Source organism: Ursus maritimus, unplaced genomic scaffold, assembly GCF_017311325.1.
Source record: "Ursus maritimus isolate PB19 unplaced genomic scaffold, ASM1731132v1 scaffold_30, whole genome shotgun sequence".
In the NCBI taxonomy this organism is placed as follows: domain Eukaryota; kingdom Metazoa; phylum Chordata; class Mammalia; order Carnivora; family Ursidae; genus Ursus; species Ursus maritimus.
In genome coordinates, this window is record NW_024425564.1 from 3,208,733 (window position 1) to 3,219,239 (window position 10,507).

The following is a 10,507-nucleotide window of genomic DNA, read 5'->3' on the forward strand; positions in this document are numbered from 1 at the left end:
GCAGGAAGGGAGGAGCAGTGGGGCTGGTTCTGTCATGGAGGAGGAATCTGGAGAATGTGGCCCTTCTGGGGAGGTTGTGGGGTTGGGGGGCTGGAGGCCTGCACTGGGGGGAGAAAAGCTATTGGTTCAGCATCTGTCAGCATCTCACAGGGCAGGAGAGACACTGGTAACCCGGAACATGGGGTTGACAGGCTCAAGGACATAGTGACGGGCTCAGGAACATCCCGACACAGGCTGTCCGTGTGGGAGGTGTGCTGGAGACCACTGGATCCTTCCTGCCAGAGAAGGGAGGGGACTTGTCCAGGGTCTCCCCTCATTGCAAGGACAGCTAGGACAGGAACCCATCTTTCAGACACCCGTGGGGACATGTGCGGGGACATCCTGCAGCAGGCCTCCCTTACACACGAATGCTTACACTTAAAGATTCAGAACTGGCATCATGCACTGGGAGGGAGGAGGTGCTGCTGGGGCTAGGAGTGGGGCTAGGAGTGTGCGGCCCAGAGGTCCTGCTGCCCTGTGGCCGCACCTGCCCCTGTCTGTCTGCAGGGAAACCTGTCGGGCCCCCTGACCCTGTCTCACCTTCCCTCCTCCCACCCTGCTGCCCCCTACTCACACCTCCCTCAGCCAGCAGCCCCCCCAGGTCCTGGGGCTCCCTGCCACCCCTTGCCTACCCTGTGTGTACCTCTTGGGGGGGGTGGAGTGAAGGGGGTGGGGAGGGGCTGTCTGTTTCGCAGCTGGGTGGGGGGGTCTGCAGCCACCCGCTGCCGCCCTTGGCCAACTCTTCATTCTTCTCTCACCCCAATCCAGGTCGAAATGAGTTGATTGCACGTTACATTAAATTGAGGACCGGGAAGACTCGGACGAGAAAACAGGTAGGGAGAGGATGCATGTTCCGTGCCCTCTGCCCATGCGCGCTCCCTCAGCTGCCGCTTTCGGCCCCTCCCTGCCCCCCTTCCTCTCCTGAGCTACTTTACGCTCCCCGGGCCGCTCTTCCCACGGTCGTAGAGAAAGGGGCAGTGCCCTCTCTGACCAGCCACCACCCCGCCCGAGGCCTTGTGTTCAGTGACCAGAGATGAGCCCCGTGGGGCAGCTGCAGCCTGGCGTGGTCGCTGCCCAGAGTGGCGCCCCGACCAGCCAGCGAGGCAGCCGGCCGCAGTGACACGGGAGTGCAGAGCAGGGCAGCGTGGCCGAGCCGAGGGGGAGTGTGTGCTGTCGGACAAGGGTCGAACCTGGACCTGGTCGGGGAAGGGGGGAGGGGCTGCCAAGGCTTTCTGGAGGAGGAAACACCCAAGATGCAACTTTAGGAAGTAATTCAGGGTTTAGGCTGGCGGGGGGCGGGGGTCAGACATGGAGCCCTGGGCACCCACATGGGGCTGACGTTACATGAATCTGTGTATTCCTCACAGCAAGCTCAGGAGGCAGGTCTAGTAATTGTCTCCATCTTCCCGAGGAAGACACGGAGGCAGGGGGGAAGTTAAGTAACTTCCTCAAGGTCACTCAGCTGGTGGGTGGTGGATCCAGGATTGAACCCACTGGCCAGGAAAGCGCCATCCATCAGCAGTGTGGTGGGTGGGTGGAGAGGGGTGGGAAGAGCTGAGGACAGCGAGAGGTTGGCCGGAGGCCTGAGGGACAGGTTTCCCCTCAGGGCAGCTGGGTGCCATGGAAGGGACTAGAACAAGGAGTGGCGGGTGGCAGCTGTCGAGGAATGTTGGCCCTGGAGCAGCTGGGGCAGTGGACGCGTGAGGGCCGGGCAGAGGCAGGGACGGAGGTCCACAGCGGCGGTGGCCTGCGTGGTGGCAAAGGTGATGGTGGCGGTGGTGGCGTGGAGAGATGACTGGGTGGCTTCTGGTCCCGGGAGGGCAGCCCTGCGCCCCAGGAACCCAGAAAGGGGGCTGGGTGGGTGGCTGAAGTGCGGGGTGCCCGGGAGAGAGGCAGGCTGGGCACAGAGACTGGAGGACTGGAAGCCGCCCCTGATCCTTGGCTCTCCTCGCCTCCGTGTCTGGTGGGGTTTGGACCTTGCACCCACCTCCCCAGATCTCCCATGTGTGCAGGTGACAAAGCCAACCTGTCCCATCCTGCCGTCTCCAAGGAAGGTTCCTAGTCCACCCCCTCCCCCATTTGCTCAGGCATTTATTAACCGCTCTCCCGGGGCCAGCTCGCTGGCCCAGCACTTACGCATTGAGCGAATTACTGAGCTACGACTATGTTCTGGGCACCAGGCGTTCAGCAGGGGAACCCGACAGACAGGGGCCCGTTCCCTGGAGCCTGGGACTGCAGGAGGAGGACGGACTAATCAAATGTCCAGGTTCAGATACCCTCACCCCTGCCTGCGGGGAAGGGGTGCTTGGCCCCTCAGCTTCTGTTCCTCAGCCATTCAATTAGCTGATATGCGAAGGCACTTAGAACAGAGTAAGCGCCGGAGACAACGTGCCGCTGCTGTCGCGATTGTTACTACGTCTTGATAAACAGAGAGCCAGAGCGCCCGGCGGGCTGGGCCGGTAGAGCATGCGACTCTTGATCTCGGGGTCATGAGTTTGAGCCCCACCTTGGGGGTAGAGATTACTTAAAAAATAAGGTCTTAAGAAAGGTTAGCTAGCTAGGTCAGGTAGGTAGGTAGGTTTGTGAGGACGAAGCATGTCTTTATGTGTTGCAAAGAGCAACCAAATGACAGGCAAGGGTTTTTATTTTACTTTAGGTTAAAAAATGCAGCGTTAGGGTTTTTACAGATACGTACAGCAATTAATAGCGAGTGCGATGCGTCCATACGGGAAAAACAGCTAAATATTACATTAGGATTAAGTCCCATGTGACTTTCAGCTGTCACGGACTTGACCATTTGGCCGTGGTTCTCTGTGCTAAGGGTCAAAAGAATCCTGGGAGCGTGGCCTAGTGGTGGAGCCAGTGGGCTCGGGAGTCAGGCCACCGAGGTTTAGATCCCAGCTCCAGCCCCCAGCTGCGTGACCTTGGATAAACCGCTTAACTTCTCTGTGCGTTGGTTTCACCCTCTGTAACTTGGGGGATAATGTTAGTAAGGGTCAGAGGAGGTACATGTAAAATGCTGAGAACAGTCATAGCTACTCAGTAAATGTCACTTCTTGTCATGATAGGAAGTGATGGGTAATCTGGCTGGACAGACGTCTGACGCTGGTGCCCGGGGAGGGGGTGTGAGGGACACCCAGCTGGGTCCTCACCAGCTAGCAGGGGCTGCGGGGCATCCCATGCACAAGAACTTTCAGTCTATGGTTAGAAAGAAAAGCTGTGTCTCTGGGCATAAAAACAACTTGCAGAGAAAGCCCACAGCCGTTGGGGATCATGAGTGCGTGAAGGAGTCGCGGGGATCTGTGTGTCCCCTTCTGTTCCATGGGGAAAATAGGGACATGTAGGTTCTCTGAGGCTTAAGGGTCAGAGCCTCGACAATGTGCTGGAAAAGAAATGCTATTAAGAGCAGTGATACCAGGGGAGAGCTTTCGTAGAGGACACGGCCCCGATGTTGCTCCGATGCCCAGCACGAGCACTATGGCCATCGGTGATGCCAGTCCGAGAAAAGTGTCTCAGGGCGCCTGGCTGGCTCAGTTGAAGGAGCCGGAGCGTGCGACTCTTAATCTCAGGGTGGTGAGTTCAAGCCCCACGTTGGGTGCAGAGTTTAGTTCAATAAATAAAGAAATCTTTTTAAAAGAAAGTAAGGGAGGGAGGGAGGGAGAAAGGAAGGGAGGGAGGGAAGAAAAGAAAGGAAAAGAAAAGAAAAGAAAAGAAAAGAAAAGAAAAAAAGAAAGAGAGAAAGAAAAGAAAGAAAGAGACCAGAAAAAGGTGTCTCCTCTGAGGTTATCAGTGAGGAAAAGTCACCCATTTCGGAAAAATAAAAAGATACCCTTCCTCTGGGTTAGATGCAGCCCAGCACCAGGGCACATAACTTGAGCAGCAGAGCTTGGGCTGGATTTTAGCCCTTACTGGGTTAGATCCTCTTGTGCAGTGAACAACTTCTACAACTGTAGATGGTGGTCCTGGAGGCTACTGTAGGCTCTTGATCAAAATAGGGCCAAGAAGAGAGCAGAGAATTGGTAGGGCTCAGGGGTGTCTGCTCACAAGGGCCCCATAGTTTCCCCTTGCTTCCGTTTGGTCCCAGAGATGAGGGCTGGGATGCTCCTTGCCCAAGGCCACCCCATGCCGTGCCTCCTCACTGTCTGTGTTTTCCTCTCTGGCGGGGCGCGGGGCGGCCCCTAGGTGTCCAGCCACATACAGGTTCTAGCTCGGAAGAAGGTGCGGGAGTACCAGGTTGGCATCAAGGTACGTTGGGCGCCTGACTAGGGCCTCCGGTCCCTCCTCGGCGTCTCCACTGCTGTCTCCGCACGGCTCAGGCCTCTGCCACGGCCGGCTCTCTGGCCCCACTGTGCCTCTTTTCTGGCTGAAGCTCTGTTCTTGCTTCTTCTGCCCTTTCTGCTCTTTTTCTCTCTTTCTCTCTCTTTCTACAGGTCTCTAGCCACTTGCAGGTTCTAGCCAGGCGGAAATCTCGAGAGATTCAGTCCAAGCTGAAGGTAGGGGTCCCCTGCCACTTGGCCTGGCCCTGCTGTTTTCTGAGCCCAGCGCACGGCAGAGAGGCGGCTGAAGGGCTATGGCGGGGTGGAGGGTGTCTCAAACACAAACAGCAGCATGAAGCCCAAAGGCCACTTCGGGCTAGAGAGGGCCATAGCCCCTGGAGACTAAGCAGAAGCCCGGGGGGACAGCCAGCCCTACAGTGAGGGAGAGGAAGACCATCTGGGGGCCACTAAGGCCCACCTCTCTTCTTCTTCCTTTTCCTTTTTCTCCTTCCTCCTAATTGCTGCTTGTTAATTGCACGGGGCCTTCAGGTGGGCAGGAGGAGACACGGGCTCGCTGGGTGGCAGAGCTGTTGTGGGCCTGGCTGTTCCTTGCCCTGGACGCTCAATCCTGGCTGCTCTGCAGCCTTGGATCTCAGAGCATGGGGCCCAGGGCCCCTGTAGGCTGTGTCTTCCCAGACTGGGTCTCCCGCTCCAGGCCCCTGTGCCTATGTCACAGCCCAGAAGACGTGGACACACCCCCAGGGGCACCAGCGTGGTCCACCGTCTAGGTCTCCAGCCTGCCCTCCCTCATTCTGCCCTTTGCAGGGCACCCCCAGCTAGCAAGCCCTCCCCCTGGGTAGCAGTGGGGTGGGGGGAGGATCTACAGCTGCCTCTGAGCTCCGCTGGGGTCCTCAGACCTGAGAGCCAGGTGGCCGTTGAGTGGAAGGGGGTGAGAAGATGTGTCCCCACCCTACGTCGCCCTCACACGTGCCTCTTCTAATCTACCTTCCCTCTCCTTCACAGGCCATGAACCTGGTAAGTAGCCTGCCCCTCCCCTGGGAGGCGATGGTGGGGGCAGGGGGCGGGGAGCACCTAACACAGGATTTCCAAATTATGAATTGTGAAATCAGCTTAATAGGTTGGCAACCGACGTTGTTTAAAAATGAGATAGAGTGGTTCTCAAACTTTAGCATATATCAGAATCACTGGAAGGGCTGGTGAAGACAGATTTCTGGGCTTCACCCCCAGAGTTTCTGAATCAGTGGGTCTGGGCTGGGGCCCGAGAATTTGCATTTCTAACAAGCTTCCAGTGATGCTGGTGCCGTTGGTCCACGGACCATACTTTGAGAACCACTGATAAAACAGAACAGGAAATAGGAGAGCGCGTGACGCACAACATAAGGGGAAGTGTTTGGGTATATACTGGGTTATGGAATAAAATAAAATTATTTCTCACCATGGACGGTGCTCAGAGGGGTGAGGTGCTCTTAGGAGACAGGCCCAGGCAGGGGCTGAGACTCTCCCGAGCCCACACAACAGAGCCCTGAGGGCCTGGGAGGGGCCGGGAGGCAAGGCGAGCCCCAGCCCCGTGTCTGACCTGGCCATCCTCACGTGGCCTCTCCCCTCCCCAGGACCAGGTCTCCAAGGACAAAGCCCTCCAGAGCATGGCCTCCATGTCGTCTGCCCAGATCGTCTCCGCCAGTGTCCTCCAGAACAAGTTCAGCCCGCCCTCCCCTCTGCCCCAAGCCGTCTTCTCCACTTCCTCGCGGGTAGGGGGGCCCGGGAGGTGGGGCCGAGGTGAGGGAATGCCTTCGGGGTGGGGGGGTCTCGGATGCTGAGGGGCCCCTGGGCCTTGTCCCATCTCTGCAGTTCTGGAGCAGCCCCCCTCTCCTGGGACAGCAGCCTGGACCCTCTCAGGAGTGAGTATTGTGGCCCGACCCTTACCCCCTTGTCCCTGGCGGCCGCGCTGAGACTTCCCCTTTGAGCTGGGTTTGGGCAACAGCTGAGCCAGGTTTTCCTTCAGAAATAGAGGATGGAGGGCGCCGGGGAGAGAGCCGGCGCGTGTCTGTTCACTCATGCGTGTGTTCGTTCATCAGCCTCTTCATCCACTTGTCCCCCGGCCTTCAGTTCTTCTCCCTCGGTTGCCCTCCTGGTGGGTCTCGGAGTCAGCGCGTGGGGCAGTCAGGGCTGCTCGGCTCCCTCGGTTCTGAGAGGACTTTCATCCTCCGGCACACACTCGGTTTAACGAGCCGCTCTCGGGGAGGGGTTGCGAGGCCGCACTACGCGTGCACCTCCCTTGGGAGATGCAGCAGGCTTTCATAAAGGCTCAAATGAGGAGAAAACCAAAAGCTGGGCGGTTAGCGTGTCAGCGTGCGCTTCGGGGCCTTTGCAGAAAGGCGGGTGGCTCCCTCTTGAGACCAGATGACTCCTAGAGACGGGACCAGGTGGAAGGTGGGGCTGGGGCTGGGACCCTCTAACCAGGCTGTGCTCCTGTCTGCAGCATCAAGCCCTTTGCACAGCCAGCCTACCCCATCCAGCCGCCCCTGCCGCCAGCGCTCAGCAGTAAGTTCCCCGCACGAGCCTGCCGCCCCTGTGCACCTGCTTGGCTGCTCAGAAGCGGGGGGACCGAGGCTGGGCATGTGTTTGCACTGGGAGGGAGAAAGGGGTGCCTCCGTAGGGGATTGGGACAGGCCGGGAACAGGCCCCTTAACTTTCACATTGTTGGACACACCAAAGAAGATACCACATTTATATATATTATAACATTCTTCTTCAGAAATACACCAAAATCTTAACAGAGTATCACTCTGTCTAGGTGTTGAGATTCTGGATAATTTTTATTTTTCCCTTTTCACGTATCTGCATTTTCTTTTTGTTTTTTCTTTTTCTTTTTTTAAAAAAGATTTTATTTATTTATTTGACAGAGATAGAGACAGCCAGCGAGAGAGGAACACAAGCGGGGGGGGTGGGAGAGGAAGAAGCAGGCTCACAGCAGAGGAGCCTGATGTGGGGCTCGATCCCATAATGCAGGGATCACGCCCTGAGCCGAAGGCAGACGCTTAACCGCTGTGCCACCCAGGCACCCCTCACTTATCTGCATTTTCTGCTTGAACACACATGAATAGTGACATATAAGCCCCCCCCCCCATGTATACCACTGGGGCCACCGTGCACAGTCGTGCAGGTTGTACACTGTACAAGGAAATGTGGTGGAGGGGTCAAAATCCAGCCTGTGTTCCTACTCGGAGAGGGCGCCATGTTCTAGTTTGCACAGCAGCTCTGTGCAGCAGGGGCAGCTCCGTGTGTAAGCGTGTGCACACGCCCATGCAGATGAGGGTCCATCTCGCCCTCCCAGGTTACGAGCCCCTGACCCCGCTCCCCCCAGCTGCTGCCTCTGTGCCCGTGTGGCAGGACCGCACCATTGCCTCCTCCCGGCTGCGGCTCCTCGAGTATTCGGCCTTCATGGAGGTGCAGCGAGACCCGGACACGGTACTGTGCCTGGGGTGGGGGTGAGGGTTTGGCGAGCCCGGGAGACCCGGCGGGGTGGTCCAGGGCCACGGCTCAGGGGCGTGGGCTTGGGGAGCCACAGGGCAGTCGTGTCCCGGTGCGGCCCTCGGGCCCGCGCTCCTGGGTGCCCTCCTGACCCCGCACCGGGCCCTCCCCACAGTACAGCAAACACCTGTTTGTGCACATCGGCCAGACGAACCCCGCCTTCTCCGACCCGCCGCTGGAGGCAGTCGACGTGCGTCAGATCTATGACAAGTTCCCTGAGAAGAAGGGCGGACTGAAGGAGCTCTACGAGAAGGGGCCCCCGAACGCCTTCTTCCTCGTCAAGTTCTGGGTGAGCTGCCCTGTCTGCTCCCGACAGCCCCTCCCCCACGCGCAGGGCACCGGGGCCCACCGCACTGACCCCGCAGCCTGTGGCCCGTGGGCAGGGTGCTGGGGATGGTCCTGGGGCGAAGCACTGATGCGGCCCGGCCCACCCGCCTCCAGGCCGACCTCAACAGCACGATCCAGGAGGGCCCCGGAGCCTTCTATGGGGTCAGCTCTCAGTACAGCTCGGCCGACAGCATGACCATCAGCGTCTCCACCAAGGTGTGCTCCTTCGGCAAGCAGGTGGTGGAGAAGGTAGAGGTGAGTGGGGGCGCGGGGCGGCGCAGAGGGGCGGGGAGCAGGCACGTTGGCTGACGCGTTCCCCGCGCCGTGCGCAGACGGAGTACGCGCGGCTGGAGAACGGGCGCTTCGTGTACCGCATCCACCGCTCCCCCATGTGCGAGTACATGATCAACTTCATCCACAAGCTGAAGCACCTGCCCGAGAAGTACATGATGAACAGCGTGCTGGAGAACTTCACCATCCTGCAGGTGGGGGCCGGGGGCCGGGGGCACGGGGCCTCCGAGCGGGGGCGGCCAGCCCCTGCGCCCCGTGGCCCCGCGCCGCCTGACCCCTTGCATCCTCCTGCCTGGCCCCCAGGTGGTCACGAGCCGGGACTCCCAGGAGACCCTGCTTGTCATTGCTTTCGTCTTTGAAGTCTCCACCAGCGAACACGGGGCCCAGCACCACGTCTACAAGCTCGTCAAAGACTAGGCTAGCCTCGGCCCCCAGCACCAGGATCCAGGACGAGCATCTTTTCCACACACCTGCCTGGCCCCCCCACCCTCCCCCCCGCCGGAGGTCTGGGGTTGAGGACTCATCCGCCTACCAGGCCTCAGGCCCAGGACCCAGGAGGCCTCCCCACCTACCCCCAGCACACACACTCCCTGCCACTGTTCTGCGCTTTACTTGTGGGAAAAGAGAGGGCGGCTTCGTGGTGGGGCAGCCTGGCCCGGACGCTGAACCATCACCCAGCTCTGCCCAGCCTCCAGTGAGCGGGATCCGAGCCCTTCGGGCTCAGGCGTGTGTGGCCGGCAGGGGAGGGTAGAATGGACATCGAGGGGATCAGAGTGCAGAGGCCCCAGGAAGGAGAGTGTTGAGTTGGGGTTAGGGTGAGAAGAAGAGAGAGGGGCCCACACTTTCTTGCACCTGCTGTGTGCCTCGCCCCATTCGCAGACTGTGCGAGGCCAGCGCGGGTCTTGGTGTCTCATATGATGGGCTGAGACTCTGAGAAGTTGAGGGACCCATGCAAGGGGGCAGAGTTGGAATTCTCACCCGGGCTGCCTGTCCCCGGAGCCCAGGTACACTACCTCCCTGGAGTGGGGGCAGGGGGGCAGCCGCAGGTTGGGGGCCTCCTCCCAGGGCAGCAGCTGCTTCTGACCAGGCAGGGAAAGAGGAGTGGCGGGTACTTGGCACCTGTTAGGCGCTCTCTGTCAGCGCACAGTGCAGCCAAGGCCTCGGGAGCCCCGGTGCTGACCTCCATCTGGGGCCTGAGCCCCTCAGCACCTTCCTGGCGGGCGAAGGCCCCCAGCGGCAGGCTCCAGAATAGCTCGGACGGTCACGTAGGAAGATGGAGTCCCAGCCTCTGGGCAGACCAGCGTCCCGGGGACAAGGGGTAGCAGAAGGATTTGGTATTTTCAAATGCCCAAGCCTTGGGTTTGGTGAGCCCTCGGTGGGCACCACTCCCTTATGTTTCTCTCCACCTCCAGTGTCCCAGGCCTGGAGCAGGAGCTCCCCAGACCCAGTTCTGGGACTGAAGGTTAACCCTTCACCTGCTGCCCCTCCCTACACCCAGGCCCCTCAGCCAGCTCCGCCTGTCTGCCAGCCACCTCTGGGCATTTATGAGTTTCATATGAAGTACTGTGCCCCTTCCCTTCCTTACACCGCCCGCCCCTGAGCTTCCTGAAGGTCCTCACAGTTCGCATATCGCTCAGGCCACTTCCAAACCCAACCTAGGTTTTATAATGTATATTATATTTTTTTGTGTATTTTTTAAATCCAGCTGTGATGGGTTGTATCGTAAACGTGGCGCGGGGCTGGAGCAGGGGTCCTCAAGGCCCGGCTCCTGCTCCAAAAAAAGAAAAAAAAGAAAAAAATTAAAGTTATTTGTTTGTGGGTTAATTCTGTGACCAGTGTGTGACAGACCCCTCTGGGTTGGATTAGCTTCGTGGTGGTGCTCCTGCTAGGTTAGGTCCTGATCTGTCACCCCACCCTACCCCAACCCTGCTGGGGGGGCCCACGCCATACCCACACTCAAAATAGCTATGATTCAGAGATCCCATAAAAGCTTTTCTCTGACCCCTTCCTGCCATGAGTTGAGTGCTGAAGTTGAGTGCCCA

The 10,507-nt window shown here is 59.1% G+C and overlaps 1 protein-coding gene across 1 annotated transcript in view; it reads left to right on the forward strand.

Moving 5' to 3' along the window:
• TEAD3 (TEA domain transcription factor 3) overlaps positions 1-10,273 on the forward strand; it is a 23,796-nt gene extending 13,523 nt beyond the window's left edge. Inside the window, exons 5-14 of the mRNA XM_040644610.1 lie at positions 4,222-4,284; positions 5,319-5,330; positions 5,927-6,064; positions 6,165-6,214; positions 6,796-6,857; positions 7,651-7,784; positions 7,963-8,136; positions 8,289-8,429; positions 8,507-8,659; positions 8,769-10,273. Of these exons, the coding sequence (XP_040500544.1) occupies positions 4,222-4,284; positions 5,319-5,330; positions 5,927-6,064; positions 6,165-6,214; positions 6,796-6,857; positions 7,651-7,784; positions 7,963-8,136; positions 8,289-8,429; positions 8,507-8,659; positions 8,769-8,882 (1,041 nt within the window). The 3' untranslated portion in view covers positions 8,883-10,273. The remainder of the gene's footprint in view (positions 1-4,221; positions 4,285-5,318; positions 5,331-5,926; positions 6,065-6,164; positions 6,215-6,795; positions 6,858-7,650; positions 7,785-7,962; positions 8,137-8,288; positions 8,430-8,506; positions 8,660-8,768) is intronic.
• The last annotated feature ends 234 nt before the right edge of the window (positions 10,274-10,507 follow it).